General features: G+C 43.1%; 1 protein-coding gene across 1 annotated transcript; it reads right to left on the bottom strand.

The window, feature by feature from the left end:
• Positions 1-21,272: 21,272 nt before the first annotated feature.
• Positions 21,273-22,558, bottom strand: LOC123402816. The gene is made up of 3 exons (XM_045096775.1): positions 22,111-22,558; positions 21,916-21,960; positions 21,273-21,786 (listed from the first exon to the last, which is right to left on the bottom strand). The coding sequence occupies exons 1-3, from the start codon at positions 22,497-22,499 to the stop codon at positions 21,729-21,731; spliced, it is 492 nt and encodes a 163-aa protein (XP_044952710.1). The 5' UTR covers positions 22,500-22,558; the 3' UTR covers positions 21,273-21,728.
• Positions 22,559-23,723: the final 1,165 nt, after the last annotated feature.

Here is a 23,723-nt window from a genome sequence, read left to right as displayed (position 1 = left end):
CCAATCCCTTGCGGATCTTGTTACTCTTGGGTGTTTGAGCATCCTAGGCGGTTGAGGTCACCTCGGAGCCACATTCCATTGTGGTGAAGCTTCGTGGTCTTGTTGGGAGCCTCCAAGATTTTTGTGGAGTTTGCCCCAACCTTGTTTGTAAAGGTTCGGTCGCCGCCTTCAAGGGAACCTATAGTGGAATCACGGTACCTTGCATCGTGTGAGGGCGTGAGGAGAATACGGTGGCCCTAGTGGTTTATTGGGGAGCATTGTGCCTCCACACCGCTCCAACGGAGACGTACTTCCTGTCAAAGGGAAGGAACTTCGGTAACACATCCTCGTCTTCATTGGTTCCACTTGTGGTTATCTCTAACCTTTACTCTGTGTATGCTTATGTTGTTGTCTATCTCGTACTTGTCTTAGTAGCTCTTGTTGTTAGCTTCATAACGGTTCACCCCATTGTTGCTATTCTTGTGAACCCGTATGGTGTTTACCCTAACTTCCTAAGATTAATTAAAAAGTGGTCGTTGCCTATTCACCCCCCCCCCCTCTAGTCAACCATATCGATCCTTTCAATTGGTATCAGAGCCACGTCTCTTTATTAAGGGTTTAACCACCCGAAGAGTATGGAAGATGATGAGGGAGTTCCCCGTGCACAAACTGAGGGCATGGACTTGACTTCGATCACAAGGGACGACTTGAATACGGCTTTGGCCGCACTCAAGACGTCCATGACGAACGAGGTCAAGACCATGCTTAAAGAGTTAATTGAGGGAATTAAAAACTCTCCCGAACCGGCATTGGTGGTTAAACCCACCACCACAGATTCGGAGGCCAATTCTGTCACGGAAACGCCTAAAGGTATGCAACCTTCCCAACCTCTCGAAAATGATGGGAATGGGACGTATGCATTGGTTCCACCACCCTTAGTCTATGGAGGACCGGTTCCCACACCGCGTCTTAATCCTGTTGGTCCTCCTCCTAAGCTTGTAAAAGGTGATTTTGCTAACTGGGTATTTTCTATTAAGTCTCATTTGAATCACAGCTCAACAAATTTGTGGAGAATCATGGAGCAAGGATATTATCCCCATGATCCAAGCAACCTCACTCCAAGAGAATATGCGGACAATCAATACAATCACGCTGCTTTGTTTATTCTCCAGTCCGCAGTGCCACCTGAAGATCTTCCTCACTTGCATCCCTTCACTTTGGCCAAGGATTGTTGGGAGCACATTATGGTGTTGTACAAGGGAAGCTCAAGCATTCAATGGTCCACTTGATAAGGTCGATGAGTTTGTGATGAAGGAAGACGAGGACCCTCGTGATCTCTATCGGAGGGTGACTGCTATTGTTGTGGCACTCAAGGACCATGGGAGCAAGGATGTGGATGATACATGGGTCAAGCGCAAGTTTCTCAAAGCCATCATGCCTTTCAATAAAGCCATGTCATCTCTCATTCGTCAGTGACCAGACTTCCACTCCTTGTCTTCCAGTGAGGTGTTGGATGAATTCATCGCAATGTCAATCATGAACGAAACAGCTGACAATGCACTTGCTCATGTTCGCTCAAAGACAGTTTCACCCAACCTTGCGTTAAATACAAAAGCAACGTTTGAAGAAGAAGAAGAGGATGAGGAAGAGGAGAGCTTCCCTGAAGACATGAAGTATGCCTATCATGAGCACATGGCTCTTGCGTCAAGGCAATTCTGGGGCAATAAGAGGAACTCAAGACCCACCTTCACCAAGAACAACTCGAATGGGTTCAAACCCAAGCAACGAGTGAGGACATGCTATAACTGTGGTAACGTGAGTCACTTCATGGCCGAATGTCCCTATGAGAAAAGGGAAGACAACGGGGGCAAGCTCATTCGCAAAGACAAAACCAAGTCATTTCCAATCAAGAACAACTTTGTGAAGAAACCTCACCCAAAGGGCATGGTGGCCCTTGAAGAGTACCCTTCCGATGATGATGATGATGATGATACAGTGGCAACGACAACTGTTGCTATTGCCACTCCCTCTCCCCAGAAGGTTTCTCTCTTCAACGCCCCCAACGAGAACCACATCACCAAGTGCCTCATGGCAAAAGGTATCAATCAGGTAACCCCCATCATTAAGACCAACATCGCTACTGCTCCTTCATTGTTTAATTGTGTTGATGATAGTGATGTTGGGGAACTTAATGAGCATGATCTTGACAAGTTTATGTGCACTATTAAGGGAGAATCCAAGAAGCACTTTGTTGCTCTCTTGGAACAACTGGGTGAGGCCAATGACCTCATCGAGTCTCATGAGGAGACCATCTCCGAGCTTCAGGGACACAGTCGTGACTATGCCGATGAAATTTCTGAATTATCTATTGATCTAGAAAAGGAGCGCAATCTTCGTTTGGCTCTTGAGGAGTCATACAACGATGACTGCGCTAAAATGCAAAAGAAACTAGATCATGATACTGTTCTTACTCGTATGCTTAAGTCTGAGAAGTATGCTCTTGGGGTTGGCCATGACAGACTCAAAGTGGAGTTTGACACACTTGACAAGGCTCACAAGGTCTTGAAAGGTGTTCATTTCTCTCTGAAAGAGTCTCATGATCAACTCCAAGCAAAGCTTACCAAGGAGATCTCTACTTTTCCTCCCTTTGTGTTAATTGATAATGCTTGTGCAACTAATCCTTGTTGTGAGCATGTACATCTTGTGGAGGAAAATGCCAACTTAAAGGAGAAACTTGAGAAGGGCCTTGTGGAATGCATACAAGGTGAGAAGAGCCTGAACGACCTCTTGAGCACTCAAAAGGGTGTTGTAGGAAAGGAGGGACTTGGACTTACCTCCAAGTCAAAAGGAAAAAGGAGGAACAGGAACAAACGACCCCCTACCCTCATGGACATCTTTGTCAAAGAGGGCGAAGGGACTCAGGAGGTGAACAGGAACAAGGTGGACGATGGTAACGTCAAGAAGGGCAAAACCATTCCTACTAACACAGCCGACAAACTCAATTCTTCCTATGTCTTATGCCGTGCTAGTGATGGGCATGTTTATGCCAGATTTGTTGGTTCCTACTATGAGTCCATTGAATGGGCTATCTGGGTTCCTAAGACCCTTGTCTCTAACATGAAAGGACCCATTAAAAATGGGTACCTAAAACCAAGCCTTGATCTATTGCAGGAGTTTGCTTTCGGTGGGGTGTCATGGTTGCTCGATAGTGGAGCAACAAATCATATGACCGGAAGCAAGGACTTAGTGGTGGATGTGCATCCTTCTCCATCTATGCCCACCCATGTCCAATTCGCCGATGCATCCTCGTCAAAGGTATTGGGATTTGGTAAGGTGGTCATCTCTCAAGAGTTATCTATTGAGAAGGTCATGCTTGTTGAGTCTCTTGCCTACAATTTACTTTCGGTTCGTCAACTTGCAATTATGGGTTTTTCCACATTCTTTAATCTTGATATTGTGGTCCTCCTGTGGAGCAAGACTCTTAAAGTAGCCTATGTTGGATATGTCGAAAATGGTCTTTATGTGGTGAACTTCTCAAAGCGACCCACTAAGACTAGGACGTGTTTAATGGCTAAAGTTGATGTGGGCTGGCTTTGGCATCGCCGACTAGCTCATGTCAATATGAGATCTTTGCAAAGTCTTCTAAAAGGGGACCATATTCGTGGACTAACAAATGTGAGTTTTGCTAGAGATCGTGCTTGCAGTGCCTGCATTGAAGGAAAGATTCATGAAACTACTCATCGTCCAACAACTCTCATTTACACTAAGAGGCCATTGGAGCTCCTCCATATGGATCTTTTCGGCCCTTCATCATTTGATAGTCTTGGAGGCAGAAAATACTGCTTGGTGATTGTTGATGACTACTCAAGATACACCTGGGTATATTTCTTCAAAAGGAAGAGTGAGACTCAACAAACTATCATCAACTTTGTTAATGAAGCTCAACGTCAACATGAAGCAAATATCTTGATGATTAGAAGTGACAACGGCACCGAGTTCAAGAACTACACCTTGGATGAGTTTCTAGGTGATGAGGGAATAAAACATCAATATTCAGCACCATATACCCCTCAACAAAATGGTGTGGCAGAAAGGAAGAACCGGACCTTGATGGACTCTGCAAGAACAATGATGGCGGAATTCAAATCTCCATATAACTTTTCGGCAGAGGCCATCAACACAGCATGTCATGCGTCCAATCGTCTCTATATCCGCAAAGGCTTGAACAAGACTCCATATGAGATTCTCACTGGAAACAAATCTAATCTCAAGTACTTCCGGGTATTCGGTTGTAAGTGTTTCATTCTCAAGAAAGGTGCACGTTTAGCTAAATTTGATTCTAGAGCACATGAGGGCATCTTTGTTGGTTATGGTACAAACTCTCATGCTTACCGTGTCCTCAACAAGTCCGCCGGACTCATTGAGGAGACGTGTAACGTGGAGTTTGATGAAAATAATGGCTCCCAAGTGGAGCAAAGTGGTCTTTGTGATGTAGGTGATGAAATTCCTCCCCAAACCATAAGAAGAATGGGGATTGGTCAAATACTCCCCATTCAGGAAGCCCTTGTGGCCGAAGGAGAAGGACAATGCTCTACTCAAGTGGATCCATCACCCCCACAAGCCCCACACGCTTCCGATGAACAAAGAGAAGACTCTCAACAAGATGAACAAGCTCAAGGTCAAGATCAATTGCCCAACAATGATGGTGTGTCCCATGATATTCAAGCACTTACCCAAGGTTTCGAACCTGCTCATGAGCAAGATCAAGTGCAACCACAAGATCTAGACCAAGTAGAAACACAAGATCAAGATCAAGAGCAACCACAAGTACAAGGACAAACAAGTGAACCTTCTCAAGTCGAAAGTCAAGATGATGAGGATACTGTCTCGCAATTCCCTTCTGCAGCACCAACAGCCGGTGCCAAGGGATGTTCAAGTCACATCTTATGAAGAATGTACTTGGCAGTTTGAAAAAGGGAGTATCCACCCGTCAAGAAATTTGGAATTATTGTGAGCATCACGCGTTTGTTTCGTATTGTGAACCTCAACAGGTACAGGAAGCGCTCGATGATAAGGATTCGCTTATGGCCATGCATGAAGAACTTAACAACTTCGAGCGTAATCACGTCTGGGATTTAGTGCCAAGACCAAAGGAGGAACATAATGTCATCGGGACCAAATGGATATTCAAAAACAAGCAAGATGCCAATGGGATTGTGATTCGAAACAAGGCAAGATTGGTGGCTCAAGGCTACTCCCAAGTCGAGGGTATCGACTACAGTGAAACCTTTGCCCCTGTTGCTTGTCTAGAATCTATTCGCATGTTGCTTGAATTTGCTTCTCATCATAATTTCAAATTACAGCAAATGGATGTGAAAAGTGTCTTTCTTAATGGTCCGTTAAATGAGTTGGTCTATGTCAAACAACCCCCGGGATTCGAACATCCCAAGCTCCCCAATCATGTGTACAAACTTAATAAGGCACTCTATGGCCTTAAACAAGCCCCACGTGTGTGGTATGAGTATCTTACTGGGTTGTTACAAGATCATGGGTTTGAAATTGGGGAGATAGATCCCACTCTTTTTACTAAGAGGGTTAAAGGGGATTTGTTCATATCCCAACTATATGTTGATGATATTATTTTTGGTTCTCCTAACATTTCCATCAATGAAGAATTTGCTGCACTAATGACCGAGAAATTTGAGATGTCCATGATGGGAGAGTTGAAGTTCTTCCTCGGCTTCGAGATTAAACAAGGCCTAGAAGGTACTTGCATCAAGCAAGCCAAATACACTCAAGACATGCTCAAACAGTTTGAGCTTGAAGATGTCAAGCCGGTCAAGTTCCCCATGCCAACAAGATGCAAGCTTGACAGTGATCCCAATGGTAAAGCAGTGGATCAAAAGGTATATCGCTCCATGATTGGATCCCTCCTTTACCTTCGTGCATCTAGACCAGATATTATGTTGAGTGTAGGGATATGTGCACGGTTTCAATCCGCACCAAAAGAAAGTCATTATATGGCTGTTAAGCCAATCTTTCGATATTTGGCTCATACCCCAAACTTTGGTCTATGGTATCCCAAAGGAGCAAACTTCAACCTAGTTGGCTATTCTGACTCAGATTGGGCAGGAGATTGTGTGGAGAGGAAGTCAACTTTTGGAGGATGCCAATTCCTTGGTCGTTCACTGGTAAGTTGGTCTTCAAAGAAGCAGAATTGTGTCTCACTATCATCCACCGAAGCTGAATATGTGGCAGCCGCAAGTTGTTGTGCACAATTGCTATGGATGAGGCAAACTTTAAAGCATTACGGTATCACTTGTGACAAAGTGCCTCGTCTATGTCACAATCAAAGTGCTATCAAGATTTCCCTCAACCCAGTGCAACATAGCAAGACCAAGCATATTGATATTCGCCATCACTTCATTCGTGAACATATCAAGCTTGGTGATATTGAGGTTCACTTCATCCACACTGAAGAGCAACTTGCAGATATTTTCACTAAGCCCCTAGATGAAGCAAGGTTCCGGGAGTTAAGGCATGAGCTAAATATCATTGATTCAAGTAATGTGGATTGAAGCTAGGCACCTTGCACCTCACTATGCATTCGATCTTGGTCTAGATGTAGGCATGGACATAGGGGGAGTGTTGTTCTCTCAATGAACTCTTCCTCCCCCCATTATGCATAAATTGATCTAGTCTTTCACTTTAGCCATTACCAAATGGCACTTGTGCTTCAAAGACGAGCGTTGGTCATGAACCCAAGGATAATTCTTCGCGGTGTCATACCTTTGTCTCAAACATAGGTGGCCTCGGCCACCGCCCCCACCTTTCTCTCATATGGAAGAAAGGATAAAAAATGACGAGTCAGTATATCTTGCTGGTGTTATCTTCTTATTTTCCCTGACTTGTCGTTTGACCACGTCTTTCTCGTCTCCTATGTCTCGTTGTGCCATTTGCAACGGTACTACCGCCAGGACCCCAGCGATACTACCGCTAGGGATAGCGGTACTACTGCCAGGACCCCAATCTACCACGACCTGCCTAGGACTTTTTAGGGTTGTCTCAAGGGGGAGCGGTACTACTGCCAGGGGGAGCGGTGCTATCGCCAGGACCCCAACGGTACTACCGCCGCAGGCAGCGGTACTACCGCCAGGGTAGCGGTACTACCGCCAGGACCCCAGCGGTACTACCGCTGGCCCATACCCCTTGGGCTATATAAAGGAGGGGGAGCCCATTTTTCCTGCCTCTTTCTTCTTCCTCGTGGCTCTTCCCTCCCCAACCCCGAACTCCCCCTATTTGGATCTCTTTCTGTGGAACCCCTTCTCTCAATTGAGTTGGAGGGTTTTCTCCACTCCTCCTTCCTCCACCAAGTGCCATGGACTCTGGTAAAGCTCCTCCCTCTATTCTCTTGGTTGATGTTTTCTTGTTCTAGGGTTAGGAGCATTGGTGATTTGGATCCATGGCTATGGTATTGTGCTTTGTTCTTGGATGGCACGAAGGAGATATTCTAGGGGAGTGTAGGTCCTTTGATTCATTGCATTTATATTGCCATGCCCTAGGTTCTTCATGTTTTAGATCAAAGCACTTCTTATCTTATTTTGGATTAGATCTAAAACTTGAATCCTCTTGACTAGGCATGTCTTTATTTAGATGATTCTTGAGATCCTCATGTGTTTAGGGCTATGGTGGTTTTTGTAGTGAGTATATGCAGTACCCATGGCCCTCGTAAATCCAATCTAGCTGTTCCTATGGGTCTTTTTTTTCTTATTCAGGTCTGAAAGTCAACCCCCTAGCGGTACTACCTCCAGGGGTAGCGGTACTACCGCTAGGACCCCAGCGGTACTACCGCCAGGAGAATATTTTTGTTATTTTCTTAGCAATGTGAGTTTACTTTTATGCCTCTTTTTGTTCATTGCCTTGACTCCTTCTGTCGCTCTTTTTCGGTGTGTGTCTTGTCTGCCACAGGTGGTGCTCGCCGCTCGACCCCCCCACGGGACACCCAGTCGAAACAGTATCGCAATCAAGAGGATCCAGAGGGCTCCGCCACTTTCGGTGTGCAACCCAAAAAGAAGTCTTTCAAGAAGACACTCACAAGGACAAGGGGGTCAACGTTCGCACTATTCCCCCTAAGGATTTTCTGTGGTTCCGCACCAAAAATCACTATCTAGAAGAGAAGGTTGTGATCAAGGATATCGAGCATGTTTGGTCGCGGGATCACTGCAGGATCTATCGCGACATCATCAAGAACTTCAAGAAGAGTTTAGTTCCAGTTCAGTGGATTGACTTGGCTCACCTTCAGCGGCACCCGGACTACTTTGGTGATGCTCTCTCTTTGATTGACAAGCCTGGCATTAAGGAGATCATCTCCTTCAAGAAAGACTTTGATCCAGATGTTGTCGCCCAATTCTATGTCACTGTTCACTTCTCGCCTGATGAAGAGCGCACCATGATTTGGATGACTGGTACTCACAAGATGACAGGTTCCTGGCGTGAATTCATGGAGTTTCTCAAGGTCGACTTTCAGGGAGCTGACAATCCTATTGGGTCGCGTCCTCATGCTCCAGCTTCCACTGATAGGGCCCCCGCCTAGGACAGGCTCCAACAACTTTATGTGAAGAAAGGTGTGCTCCCCAAGCATTTGGATACCATGCATCGGATCTTCCGCAACACCCTCTTTCCTCGCATTGGAAACTTTGACGAGGTGCATGGTTCTCTAGCTGAGATGCTTCTGCTTTGTGAGGAGGCTATGACTAAGGACTCTGCCCCTCTCGATATTTCTGACGTGATGTTCACTGAGCTTTGGAACTGCATCATGAACCGCAAGGTTCCCATCTACGGGCCCTACTTGTTTGCCTAGATTCGCCAGAAGTGGCACGACACCTATTTGATTGAGGAGTTCCACCTTCAGGCTGATTACTTTGTGCACGATCCTATCAGGCTCCGCATCAAGGACAAATCGGATAACCCATCCACTTCGTCTCAGCACATGGACACTGACACAGAGACTGCTGCTGACAGAGGCACCGCTTCTCAGTCCCACTCTTCTGCTATGCCATCTTGGGCAGTGAAACTGAAGGATAAGATGAAGACTCTCTTTTGTATGCAGGCCAAGGGACAGTATCAGACTCGTGTGGCCCAGAAGGAGAACCGTCAGAGGCACAAGCGTGTCCTGAGGACACTTGATGTTGAGATCTCCAGCGGCTCAGAGGACGAAATCACTCCAGAGTCTGCTTGGATGCGGGCTCAAGGTTATCAGTGGTCTGATGCAGAGGAGGAGGCGTCTGAGGAGGACAATGAGGAGGAGCAGGACGATCCGGATGCCATGAACGGGTCTGAGGCTGATGAGGATGAGGAGTGACCACCTGTGTCATTAGGTGTGCCCTTTTTGGTGTCTTGTGCCAAAGGGGGAGAGCGTCTAGGAGCTGGATTTGAGAGTTGAACTTTGCTTAGCTTTGCTTATCTTTTGTGTTTGCTTTGAACTTGGTTTGCTTTTATTTGCTATCTTTGCTTTGTGTGATGTGAGACTTGAACTAGTGTGAGATTTATTTCCATCATATGATGTGAGTCATATGCTCCTTATTTTCATATATCTCTATCTTTATGTTCACATGCTATTCACTATGCAAATCCGGTATTGTCATCAATCCACCAAAAAGGGGGAGATTGTTAGGGCATAGTTTATGCCTAAGTAATTTTGGTGATTGATGACAGTACCGCAAAGGACTAATCGTGTGTGTTAAGATTTCACATAACACATGTCAATGGCACAAGACGACTCGCCCCCTCTTTCCATGGAACAGAAGCACGGCGTACTCTACGATTCTCTTTTTTTGAGTCATAGGAACGTCGTACTATTAAGAGGGGACCCGTAGTGGAAAGGTTTGGGTGGAATCAATTTTGCACGCACACACTTTATCTCCTTTCCCCTTACCTGCAACTTTGGAGTGGCTCCCGCCTCTGTGTTTATCTCATCTAAGCAAATAGTCCCTCAGCGGTAGTACCGTTGTGCCTGGCGGTAGTACCGCTAGCCCTAGCGGTAGTACCGCTGGAGTGCCAGCGGTAGTACCGCTAGGCTGGCGGTAGTACCGCCCCTGGTCAGCGGTAGTACCGCTCCAGGAGCTTAGTATCGCCTTCCTAGCGGTTGTACTTCGACGGACCTTTTTGCGAAGACTTTCTTGGCGGTGGTTGGCCCGGTAGTGCTTATGCACTACCATGGGCCCAGCGGTACTACCGCTGGCGGTAGCGGTACTACCGCTGCAGCCAGCGGTAGTACCGCTAGGCTCGGGCTGTGAGTGGCAAACGGTTGGATTCCCCCCCCCCACTATATAAGGGGTTCTTCTAGCTGTGGAACCCTATCTCTTACCCTCACAAGCTCCATTGTTGCTCCCTAAGCTCAAAAGTGCTCGATCTCTCTCCCTAGCCAATCAAACTTGTTGATTCTTTAGGATTGGTTGAGAAGGCCTAGATCTACACTTCCACCAAGAGAAAAGTTGATTCCCCGACCAATCCCTTGCGGATCTTGTTACTCTTGGGTGTTTGAGCATCCTAGACGGTTGAGGTCACCTCGGAGCCACATTCCATTGTGGTGAAGCTTCGTGGTCTTGTTGGGAGCCTTCAAGCTTTTTGTGGAGTTTGCCCTAACCTTGTTTGTAAAGGTTCGGTCGCCGCCTTCAATGGCACCTATAGTGGAATCACGGTACCTTGCATCATGTGAGGGCGTGAGGAGAATACGGTGGCTTTAGTGGCTTATTGGGGAGCATTGTGCCTCCACATCGCTCCAACGGAGACGTACTTCCTGTCAAAGGGAAGGAACTTCGGTGACACATCCTCGTCTTCATTGGTTCCATTTGTGGTTATCTCTAACCTTTACTTTGTGTATGCTTACGTTGTTGTCTATCTCGTACTTGTCTTAGTAGCTCTTGTTGTTAGCTTCATAATGGTTCACCCCATTGTTGCTATTCTTGTGAACCCGTATGGTGTTTACCCTAACTTGCTAAGATTAATTAAAAAGTGGTCGTTTCCTATTCACCCCCCCTCTAGTCAACCATATCGATCCTTTCAAACTCCCTTGGTGGTGTGGTTTCCTCTTCGATTTCACAATAGGATTGTGGTTTTTATTTCTACATCCACCTTGAGGGTGCTCCTCAATGAAGTTCCGCTTGATCCTATCAAGCATGGTTGCGTACTTAGGGCTCGAGCATCTTCTATCCAGTCCCCTCTTTGTCATTGCAATAGAATCCTTTCATCACATCTTCGAGTTAGCCACCAACCAGGGCCTGTTGTACTTGCTCTTGTCATGTGGAGCTCAATTCCACACAACTCTATACGCCTATGACTCGGCTATTTTGTAGGATTGAAAGTATGTCTAGAGGGGGTTTGATTAGACTACTTGACAAAATAATTTTTTTGCCTTTTCCCAATTTTAGTTGAGAGGCAGCTTTGGCAGTTATAGGAAGTCAAGTACACCCTACACATGCAGTTCTAAGAGTATAGCAGCGGAATGTAAAACATGCAAGTGTAAAGTAAAGGAGTAAGGTAGGGAGATCAAACGCATGAGGTTGATACGGCGATTTTTGGCATGGTTCAGATAGGTGGCGCTATCGTATGTCCATGTTAGTGGAGACTTCATCCCATGGAGGGTAACGGATGCAAGAGTCCATGGAGGGTTCCACCCACAAGGGGTCCACGAAGAAGCGGCCTTGTCTATTCCACCACGGCTTCCGCCCACGAAGGACTAGCCTTACTCACGTAGATCTTCACGAAGTAGGAAATCTCCTTGACCTTACAAACATCTTGGTTCAACTCCACAACACGAAGTAGGAGGCTACCAAGCGACACCTAACCAATCTAGGAGGCACCACCCTCCAAAAGGTAATAGATGAGGTAGATCAATGAACTCCTTGCTCTTGTGCTTCTAAATATAGTCTCCTCAACACAAAATCACTCTCTCACAGAATATGCATGTGTAGGAGAGACTGATTAGGTGGAAAGAAATTTGGGAAGGCTAGAGATCAAGTTTCAAATGGTTGGATTGGAATATCTTGGTCTCAACACATGAGTAGGTGGTTCTCTCTCAAAAAATAAATCTCACAATGAAGTGTGTGCTCTGAGTGCTTCTCCCATGAGTGAGAAGTGGGTGAAGGGGCATATATAGGCAACACACAAAATCCAACCGTTACACCTAAAGGGGCAAACTCGATGACACCAAAGTCATAAACTCGATGGAACCGATTAGCACAAAAGGCAGAACTATTGAATCTCGGTGAGACCGATATACACAACTTAGTGGCACCGAAAAGGTGGCTAATGGTCAGATGGCCAAACTCGGTGGCACCGATACTCAAACTCGGAAATTCCAATTTTGTGTACCGAGGCAACAGAATGTAGGTCACACTGAACTCGGTAGCACCGATATGGATTCGGTTGCACCGATTTCGTGGGAATGGCTAGTGTTTCTGTCTCAGGTCAAACTCAGTGGGTCCGAAATGTGGATGTTAGTGACACCGAATTTGAGTAAGTGGAATTTGACATAATGGATATGTGAGAAAATGACTGAGTATTTTGGTGACTAACTTTGAGCACTTTGAGCAATCAGTTCATTTTGCTACCTCACCCCCTTTTAATAGTTTTGGCTTTCCTATGGACTCAAAAGTGATTTCTCAAAAATATAAAATGAAGAGTCTTCTAGCTTGAAGCTTGAGACAATCTTATTCCTTTCTTGCATCAAGGGGCATCTCCACATAAGCCTTTAGCCATAGCATTTTTTGAACTTATCTGAAATATACTTGGAAAACATATTAGTCCAATGATGCATATGTTGTGATCAATTATCAAAACCACCCTAGGGAGCGATTATGCTTTCCCATTTTTGTAGCCCAGTTAAGGGGGCGTTAATTGACTTGTCGTTATCCAAAATGACTTTCGGGAGGTTACAAGTTTGAAAACTAACTTTCAAAAGATCGTCCTTTCCACATTTCGCTGCCACGACTCAAACCTCTCTAGAGTCATGCAAAACCTACTGGCCATGCAGACGACCTTCGCTATGTTATACCTCATTCCCCCATTATCTAAAAGGTGTCTTAGTAGGGCATACATTCCAACATCCGAGTTATAGAAGATTGCCAGAAAATGATTGCCTTGACGGGGAAAGGATTACACCATCGTGAGCAGGTGATGCTTGTTAAGGTGATGCCCACCTTAGTTGTGGTTTATTGTATTATACCACTTCATAACTCAGTGGAGGTTTTGAATTTCAATGGTAAAATTCCGATGGCTTTTCTCTTGGCGAGTTCTAACAAGGTTCCCTGAGAAAAATGTAAATTAACCGGGAGCTTATCGGTCGACCCACAAATCTAGGTGGGATCGTGGATTTGGGGTTCTTCAACTGCATAACTTTGCCCGGGCTTTGCGCCTGCAATGTCCTGGTCTTGAGTAGATGGCCTCAGAGAGAACTTGGATGGACATGGGCAACTGTTGGAATGCCGGCAACATGGACTTTTTTCTGTACGATCACTACCATTACCCTTGGCAATTGCACAAATGCGAACTTCTCGGACTCGGCCTAGGCTGATGATGGTCTTAGGCCTAAGGACGTGACACCTAGGATCTTTGCCATCTCCAAAACAAAGCATTGGTGCGTCAAGAAGTCCTTGTTCAACAACGCTTGGGTCCATCAATTTGATACTAGTGGCAGTCCTAACCTTCAACATCTTTAGGAGTTTTGCAAACTTTGAACTACACTTCTTAGGCCCACCTTATTGAGGGTTAAATCGATGTTGTTTCTTGTAAGATTACCACCTCTAGGAAGAGTCGATGGTCCTTGACATATAAAGCGCAATTTGTAGGTGCCATTAAGACAACGATGAAGAGTGTGGTGTGACCGCCCACACCCCTACACCCAGAGAACAAATGCAAGTTATTGTCATGGCTCAACCTAAAAAATCCGGTAAAGACAACAGATAGGCTTGCCAAAATAAGTTAGGCAAGCTACAGATTGTGTAAGCAGCCACGTATCATTTTGCAATCACTTTTGCTTCGACAGACACCCTTAAACATAAGGACGACTCATATTAGCCCATACCCTTCATAAGAAAGGGCATGATGGTCATATTTTATAAACTCTTCGTGTGTAATATATGTATACAATGTACGTCGACACACACACCCGTTCGTCTGGGGCCTGGCCCATTTTATTTACCTTCAAAAAGCAGTGTATGATGTAGGATTCAAAGTCGAGGCCTCTTGGATTACTTTCACCCGCTATAACCAAATAGGACAACTCACTAATTATGACCAATTACTTAATTTTCTTCTTCTTTTTTGGTTTTACTTGACCTTTTTTTCTTCCATTTTATTTGTTTCTTTTTTTTTCTTCATTTATTCTTCTTATTATCTCCCCTTTTTCATTTGCTTCACTTTGTGAACATTTTCTTGAACTTATGTACTTTTTTTAAATCCATGAACGTATTTTTTGAATCCATGATTTTTTCAAATGAATGAATGTTTTTCAATTTAGCTAACTTTTTAAAAAATTGATGATTTTTCTAATTTCACAAAAACTATCAAATTTCTTGAAACTTTTTGTCAAATTCATTAATTTTTGGTCAAATTCATGAATTTATTTTCAAGTCGATGAACTTTTTCAATTTCACAAATTGTTTGGTCACTTTCGTGTACATTTTTCAAATCGATGAACTCTGTTTAAGCTTGTAAACTTTTTTTAATCTCGGGGTGGGCAATAGAAACCGAAAAGCCAATTTTTACCATTATGTTTATTTTAAACTTTGGTAAGCAAAATTATAAACTGAAATGAACAGGCAAAAGCAGCTAACGGATAATTCGGCTAGCCGGCTTATTTGGTTAGGTGTTGAATTTACACCGAACAGACTTGTCAAATTGCTTTGTATTGTGACAGTTTATTTGCATTACATAACAGAACTTCGTACCCTTATTTTCGTAGGTCAGCCGGGTACGACTAAATTGGGCTCTATGGGCGACTGGACGCACACGTGATCGAAAGTCTCCCGCAGATTTATGCCATAGTGGCCAAGTCAGCCCATGAGGTATGCATAGAGAGAGCTCCACTCGCTATTGGCATGAGCTCCACTCGCCACAACGATAGTTTCCTTTTTTCGTTCATTCATTCTATTTTCCTTTTTGAATTTTATTATTTTTTTTGAACCTGTTAATTTTTTTTGAAATATTGTTTGAAATCACAAAAAAATATCCATGTTTTAAAATATTTTTTAACATTTTATTTAATGTTCTAGTTCTTGATTGTTTTGTTCAAAAAATTCAAAAATGTTTCTGTTTCAGAAAAATAATTAAAAATCAGTATGTGGTTTGTAATTTGTGTTCACCATCAATTTTTGTGAATTTGTTAACAATTTTGAAAAATAGTGTTCAAGTTTATAAAATTTCCATATATAATATGAAATTACAAAATTGTTGACGAATTTCAAGAAATGATTAGGATATAATAATATGTTCATGTTGATTGATAATGATGGAAATTGCAAATAACCAAAGCATTCAAATTAGGAAATAATACATGCTCATGGATACACCTGGCCTAGTCTAGCACACTTCTCTCAATTCAACAGATATTTTTTGGGCTATGGATAAATGACCCTAAAATTCTTGCAGCAGCTTGGCACGGACATGTGACACATCCATGCCAGGTTTGAAGTTTGGTCGTAGAAACCGGTGGAATTCTTTTGGGCCATTTAAGAGGTATTGAAAAACAATGTGTTTTCAAACGGACCCTTCTCGCCATACCCTGAATACCATTTATAGCACATGCTCTATTTTTGGACATTCTTAAAACGATCCTAACTTTTGGAAATAGGTGGGCATGCCTCGTTTGAATGATTATCGACATCTTATGCAAGTTGAAAAACATCCGACCATTTATAGGCATTTTCTACGGAGAAAACTCCAGAAAAATGCAAAAACTTGTTCAAAACTCACAAACTTGGCATGGTGCATTGAATTGGTCATACAAGACAATTAAAATTAGGGTTATTTAAAGGATTTCGAGAAAGGAGGTTCTCTCAAACGGACCCTTATGGCCTACCCATACACTCTCCGTTGTTTTTTTTTTTTGTGAAATCCCGAGACTGATCCCAAATTTTGCAAGCTGGTGGGCATGCCAATGTTAGGCATACTTATATGGGTTGAACGACTTTCAACACCATATGCACGTTGCGACACGTCCATTTATCGGCCTTTTCACCGGGAAAACTTCAGAAAATACAAAACTTGTGAAAACTCAAACAACTTGGCATCGTGCTTTCAATTGTTCATGGAAGGCCATGAAATAAAATTGAGGTCTTTCAAAGGATATCGAGATACAAAGGTTCTCTAAAAAAGAGCCTTCTGGCCTTACCAGGACACTCTCCATTGAACATGGTCTAGTTTTGGACATCCTTAAAATAAACCCAAATTTTACAGGAAGGTGGGCATGCCCATGGTAGGAGTTCATCTCCAGTTTGAACGATTTCCGATACCTTATGCAAGTTGCGACACGTCAGAGCATTTATCGATTTTTTTTCACCGAGGAAACTAGCAAAACTTAGAGAATATCCAAATAACTTGGCATGGTGCCTTTAATTGGTGATACAAGGCCATGGAAAAATCGGAGTCATTTCAAGGACGTTGAAAAACAACATGGGTCTGTAGCAGCCTACTGGCCTATCCGAAAATCCTCCCTTGAATATGATCTATTTTCGGACATCACTAAAATGATCCAACTTTTGCAAACAAATGGGCATGCCCCTTTATAGGCATCCAACAATTTCCGACACCATATGCAAGTTGCGACACACCCGGTCATTTGATGAGCCTTTTTTCACCAGGAAAACTTCATAAAACGAAACACTAAAAAAAAATAAGCATGGTGCTTTGAATTGGTCATAGAAGCTAGTAGAAAAATATTAGGGCCATGTAACGGATGTCAAAAAACAACATGCTTTCAAACGGACCCTTTTGGCCTACCCCAGACACCCTCCATTGAACATGGTCTAGTTTTGACCATTCTTCAAATAACCCCAACTTTTGCAAGTAGGCAGCATGCCCATGGAACGCACACATGCCATTTCGGAACAATTTTCGACACCGTATGCAAGTTGTGACATGTGAGACAATTTATCTGTCCTTTTTGACTGAGAAAACTCTAGAAAATATAAAATTTCTCGAAAACCAAAAAAACTTGGCATATTGCTCTTAATTAGTCATATAAGTTCATGGAAAAAATTCACGAAAACTAAAAAAAATGTTGAAAAATGTGCTCTCGAACGAGACCTTCTATCCTAGCCGAGCACCCTCCATTGAACATGATCTATTTTTAAACATGCACTAGATGTACCCAACTTTTTCAGTAGGTGGGCATGCCCATGGTAGGCATCTATGCAAGGTTCAAACAAATTCTGACATTGTATGCAAGTTGGGTCACGTCCAACCACTTATCAAACATTTTTCACCAAGAAAACTCCAAAAAATGCAAGAAGTGCCGAATACCAAAATAAGTTGGCATGGTTCCTTGAATTGGTCATAAAAGCTGGTGGAAAATAATTCAAGCCATTTGAATGAAATCGAGAAGCAACATGTTCTCAGATGGTGCCTTCTCGACAACATGAACACCCTCCATTCATGGTCTAGTTTGGACGTTTTTAAAATGATCCCAACTTTTTCAAGCAGGTGAGAATGCCCATGTTAGTCATTTATGCCAGTTTTGACAGCTTTGAATGATTTTCAATGTCGTATGCAAGTTGCGATAAGTCCAACTATTTGTGGACCTTTTTTAACTAAAAAACTTTAGAAAATGCAATGTTTGTTGAAAACAAAAAAAACTTGGCATGGTGCCTTGAGTACATGACCATGGAAAAAATTGAGGCCATTTCAAGGATGTAAAAAATGTTCCTGTTTTGAAAAAATGTATGCATTTCAAAAAAATACCATGATTGTCAAAAAGTTCCCATTTTCTGAAATGTTCACTTTTCGAAATCTGTTCACAAATATAAATGTTCACGTGTCATAAAACATACTCCTCCAGTTTCTAAATATAAGTCTTTTTTAGATGTTTCACTAACGGATTACATACAGATGTATATGGACATATTTTAGAGTATAGATTCATTCATTTTGCTCCATATGTAGTCATGAGTAAAATCTCTAAAAAGACTTATATTTAGAACGGAGGGACTACACACTTTGATTTAAAAAAATGTTTTGCATTCGAAGTTTCAAATAATATATTGCGTTTGTGATATCCTTAAGGCTTCATAGTGCTACAAAACCATGATTCCATGAATGCTCGCTAGCTGAACTGGTTGTACCATGTTTGTCCATATCATGAGATCATGTGTTCAATTCTTCGCGTGTCGGGCAGCCTCATGTGCGTGGCGTCCTCTATTTGACGCCACTCCCCGAACGTACGTGAGCTCTCAATCTACGCTTGTCGCGCTAGGTAAGCCATTCGGCACTCAAATGGCAGAATTTTGGGCCGGCATAGCAAACCGATCATCACACGTCAGCAACAGAGCAGGTGAGTGGGCACACTGAGCGTATGAACAAATGGATTAGGGTACATTAAGAGTCAATTACATCACAAATGCTTGAACTTGAAAAGAAAGTCAGTTTAATGCTAAAACTTACGGCATACATTAAACCACTGACAAAACTTGGCTTGAGCGTGCATCTACGATGTTAATCCTGTTTGCATACGCTCAGCCTGCTAACAAGGCATGCCAATGTGGCGTAGGACCCACTGTCAATGACATGAAACACAGGGATGGACGGGCGACCGGGTTTTTTTTGAAAAAACACCTTAGATTTTTTTTCATCACAGAAAGATCCCGTTGATTATTTTCCTTAAAAAACAAATGAGACCAGCCCCATTAGTAGAAATTACAAAGGAGGAAACGTATAAAAATTACAAAGTAATAAAATTTCTCGTAAGTTAAATACATGAATATTTATCCGAATGCAAGAATGCAACCTAAAAGTATATGAATATTTTTCTAAAACATAAAAAATGCATGATTTATTTTATAATTTGCAAAAAATATTACAATACGTAAATATTATTTTAACTATAGAAATATTTCTAGAAAATAATATAATATTTGATAGGATAAGATTGACATTCTTTTAAATAGAATTTTTTTAGAATTATGTGAAGATTAGTTTAGATAACAATAGTTTTAGAATTACATGAACATTATTTAAAAAAATATTTTTTATAATTCCACGACCATTATGTTAAATAAAAATACATTTTTAGAATTACATGAACATTATCTTAAATCATTTTCTTATAATTACAAGAATATTATCTTAAATAAGTTAATTTGTTTGTATGTATAATTTTTTTTATATAATCTTACAAAATGCTATGAAATGAAAAAATCTAACATGTAAAAATGGACCAGGTGACTGAGGCCATTTAATGTTTATGTGTGTTCTTCTCTATAGGTCATTACGGATAAAACTCCCATTTATACAAAGTGATACGTGGTGTGGTGGCTAATGTGTTCGCACTGGCTTTTAAGGTCGTGTGTTCGAATCTGGCGGTGCTTAATTTTGCGTCCTCATTTCCCTTTATTGTATTATGTCCTGATGGATGGGGCCCAATTGTCAAAGTCACGTTTCAGGATTATTTAAGAAAAAAATTGAAAGGCTTTTTGTGTGAACAAGTAAAATATCAGGATGTTCTTTGCAAAAAATCATGCCACACGCATGTTCCTGCCATGTTGGCGTGCCTTGTCGGCATGTTACATGTATACAAAACGTGATTAGGATTGTAGATGCACGTCCAAGCCAAGTTCTATCACCGGTTCAATGTATGCCGCAAGTTTTAGCACTAAACTATTTTTTTTGTCAAGTTCACACGTCTGTGGTGTCTCATACATTAATTGTTGACCAATGAAAATGTGCCATGTGCTTATGAATTTTTAAAATAGGTTCACCAAGTAGAAATAAAATCGCAGACTAAAAAAATACATGAATTTGAAAATAAATCACGAGTTTGGAGAAAAGTTTCTGAAAAAACAAACCATTTATTTGGAAAAAGTTCATGATATTTGAGAAAAGGTGATAAAAGTCCACGAGTTTGAGAAATTTCACAAATTTAGAGAAAAAATAACGTCCACATGTGTGGGCATTTGCAAACCGCCCACATGGATGTGCGTCCGTTTGTTGTTGCACTAATCTTGATAATTTTTGGCAGATTTTTTGTGCGATCGTAGGAAGGGGCTGGTGTGTGGGTGTTAAGGAGTTCGAGCACTCAGAGCTCGCGGCTGCCAACCCGACGTATGGTGGAACTGGCATCACGCCCACACGCCCACTTGCCTATCCGTTCCATGTCTTCCCAGTGTTATATGCCAACTGAGTGGAACTGTTGTGTCTGCATGCCTGTCAGTTGCCATGTCTTCTCACTGTTACATGACAACTGAGTGGAACTGGTCGTACCCGTATGCGTGTCAGTTGCCATGTCTTCCGAGTGTTACATGGTAACTCAGTGAAACTGGTCGTGCCCGCATGCCTATCAGTTGACATGCCTTTCCGGTGTTACATGGCAATTGAGTGAAACTGTCACGCGGGGGCACGGGGGACCGCGAGGTGGCAGGCCGGATGTGTGGATCGCGAGGCAGGAGACCAGATGTGTGGGAGTTAGCTGTTTGCCCACACGCAGGCGTGTGAGCTGTTTTCCTTACACACCACGGGACGTGTGGGCAACACCCCTTAACGACCACACATGTGGGCGTTATCAGGACCCCAAATTTAATAATCAGGTCATAAAATTCTAAAATATGTTCACAATTTTTTACAAAACTTCATGAAATGTTTAAAAGTTCATGGATCTGATAAAACCTCACAAAAATAAAAAAATAAATTGCGAATTTGATGTTTTATGAAATTTGAGAAAGCTCAAATTTTTGAAAATTTTACAAATGTGATAAAAAGTTCACGAATTTGAAAGTAAAGTTTATGGAATTTGAAAATGTTAACAAATTTTTTAAAAGTTTATTTTTGTAAAAATATTCCCAAAATTTGGAAATAAATTACAAATTTTAAATAATTCATGGATTTGAAAAGAAGATCATGAAAATCATTATTTTTAATGAATTTAAGAAAAGTTTAAGAATTGGGAAAACGAAAAAATAATAAAAAGAAATAAGGAGCTCTTTTCAATGCTGGTTCGCCTCCTGTGTTTGGAACATGAGAATAGATTGATTTGGCCTTCCCTCCATTGACCCTACCTGTTGGCATTGGTTCAACAATGTTAAATCTTGCTCACAAAGTAGACCTTGTATTATCTTATTAGTATGTTATACAATATAAAACCAACGCGCACACATTTTTCTTACGGGGCCGTACACATTTCGAAACATATATGATCAACATCCACAATCAGAAAAGAATATAACACAGTTAAAATGCTAAAATTTCAACCACCTGGGTAACCGGCACCCAGGATCCAAGACCTTAGACACCCAGCGATGCGTCCAAAATTTCACTATTTCTCTAAGCCTCGGAGACACCTGAAATTGCACATTGCTATTCCCAACATTGCAGTGTAGAAAACGTGCAACACCACTATTCCCGCAAGAGTTACTGCGATTCATATCCTAGCGATCATGGAGTATATGGTAAGGTGGCGTGTGGTGGGGACGAGGAATAGTTGGATGTCTTGATCTTTTTTTGAGCTACTAATACATGCCTGGTGAAGATGTCATGGATCATATTCATTGCCCGTCTTCTCCGTCCTTGATTAGGTTGCAGACGTCGGAGCACTCCACCAAGCTGTGCATATGTACGTAGAGACATTATTCAGAGCCTCACGCAGAAAATAAGCATATGAACAGTACGTTGATCTCGTTCCGAATCTACAAAATATTTCACTCTCGAAGCAGGTTTACATCACGCACGTACCAGTACTGTCGACTGCGGAAACCTTCCTTGAACACCACGAGGGGTCTGGAATGCCATTCGATCCAACAATATATATGTCATCACTCACATACAGCAGTTGTTCGGCTAGAACAAGAACGGAAAACACAGAAGAAGCATGCAGATGCAGGCAATGACAGTTGATCAGCTTGATGGGTCGTCTCGTAGTTTAGTTACCTTCTGACGTTGAAGGGGCCGCCGACGCCGGGTGCGCCGGCGCCGCCGAGGACGCAGGTGCTGACGCACTTGGAGGTGCACCGCGCCGCCTCGCGCGACCTCGGGTGCTTGATCCGCTCCGCCGCCTTGCCATCCTCCCCGGACAGCGTCCGCGGTACGTTGCACATGGTGTCCTCGGGCGTTGTCTCCGCCGCCTTCTGCTGGGTCGGAGGGGTCGGAGGGGGTGCACCAGCTGGCCGAGCTTGCGCCGGCGACGCCACGGCGAGCACCGCGGCCAGCGCCACCACCGCCGGTGCCTGCAGCAGCCTGACGACGCCGGACGGCCGCCACTCTCCGGCGCCCGGCGGTGCCGACCTCGGCGTCACGCCAGCTGGTTTCGTCGGGTGCATCAGTTCTCTTCGTGGCTTGTCCCTACCACCAGGGCCATCCGTGGCTCACATGATGCCGGTCTGAGCTCCGGAGAGCTGAGAGCCTCAAGCTTGACTGCTTATGTGGACTCTCCGCAGCCACCTGCGCTTCCTATCTCTTCTACGCCCACATCGAAAAATAGTACTCCATCCGGAAGTGTCAAAAATAAATAAATTCATACCATGTTACAAAGGGAGTAAACTGTAATTTACAATACAAATTTCGTATTTTTCAAACGTTCTGGATTTGTTTTCAGATCCGAATGCATCCGATACCGTCGGATCTGAATCGAACGTTTCACATGTCCCGTGCGATAACCGCTTGATCCAACCCGCTCGCGTTCATGGCCGTTTCCCAGTCTCTCTCCGTGGCTAGTGGGCCCACACCGTTTCTTTCTCCAATCGCCGGCCTCCTCGCGCACGATTCCCTCTGCTCACGCATAGTTCGTCCTACTCCACCCCCACTCCGCCATTACTTCTCCTCTTCCGCTTCCTCCGAGTAAACCAAGGCAGAATCGTGGGGATTTCCCCTTCTTCTCCGGCGATTCGAGGCAGGGGTCCACTGGTTGATTCTGTGGCGGTCGGCGATCGATTGGAGGCGGGGGTTTCGCATGCGATTTGTGAAGGGTGTAGACGCTATTTTTGATGGTGCAACAAGCCACTTCATTCGGGTGTTAGTTTACTTGAAATTGGTGTGCATAAGGGTGTTCGGTGTGTTTGTGGGTTCGCTCCAATTAGGCCGAACGCGATTGTGGTGATGTAGTTTAGGCGTAGATTTGTACGAAACGTGTGGTTCAAGATCCATTTGGTTGTGGGTGGTGGTATGGGTTTGATTTCCTCGGGGTTCCATCTTGTTTTTGTGAATTTTTTAATATGGAAATGAACTCTATAGCCAATCCCCTTCCTTATGTGTTTCGGACGCAGATGTGTAATGATGTATTGTGCAAGGATATAGTGTAAATCCGTATTGCGAAAACAATCTATGGTAATGCATATGTATCAGGACTCGTTGATTGAAATTACCATTATATTACTAGGTCCTTTTTGCTTGTCAATACCATTCTATTTGTTAATGGTTACCTTGAAATCCCACTATAGTCTCTTTTTTCATACCTAGCATAATGCTTGATTTTTGCCATGGCTTATTGCTTCAGAATACCATTGAATTTGTTAGTTCTTATCATACAATTCCTCTCATGTTTTCAA

This window comes from Hordeum vulgare, chromosome 6H, assembly GCF_904849725.1.
Source record: "Hordeum vulgare subsp. vulgare chromosome 6H, MorexV3_pseudomolecules_assembly, whole genome shotgun sequence".
Classification (NCBI taxonomy): Eukaryota; Viridiplantae; Streptophyta; class Magnoliopsida; order Poales; family Poaceae; genus Hordeum; species Hordeum vulgare.
This window is presented reverse-complemented; position numbering and strand designations above follow the sequence as displayed.

What these genes read in the sequence shown, in the direction of transcription:
- LOC123402816 (XM_045096775.1), bottom strand. Translation starts at nt 22,499, where the DNA reads ATGCACCCGACGAAACCAGCTGGCGTGACGCCGAGGTCGGCACCGCCG. An exon ending in GGCCCCTTCAACGTCAGAAG is followed by an intron (nt 21,961 to 22,110) that starts GTAACTAAACTA and finishes ATGGCATTCCAG; the next exon opens with ACCCCTCGTGGTGTTCAAGG. An exon ending in TTCCGCAGTCGACAGTACTG is followed by an intron (nt 21,787 to 21,915) that starts GTACGTGCGTGA and finishes ACATATGCACAG; the next exon opens with CTTGGTGGAGTGCTCCGACG.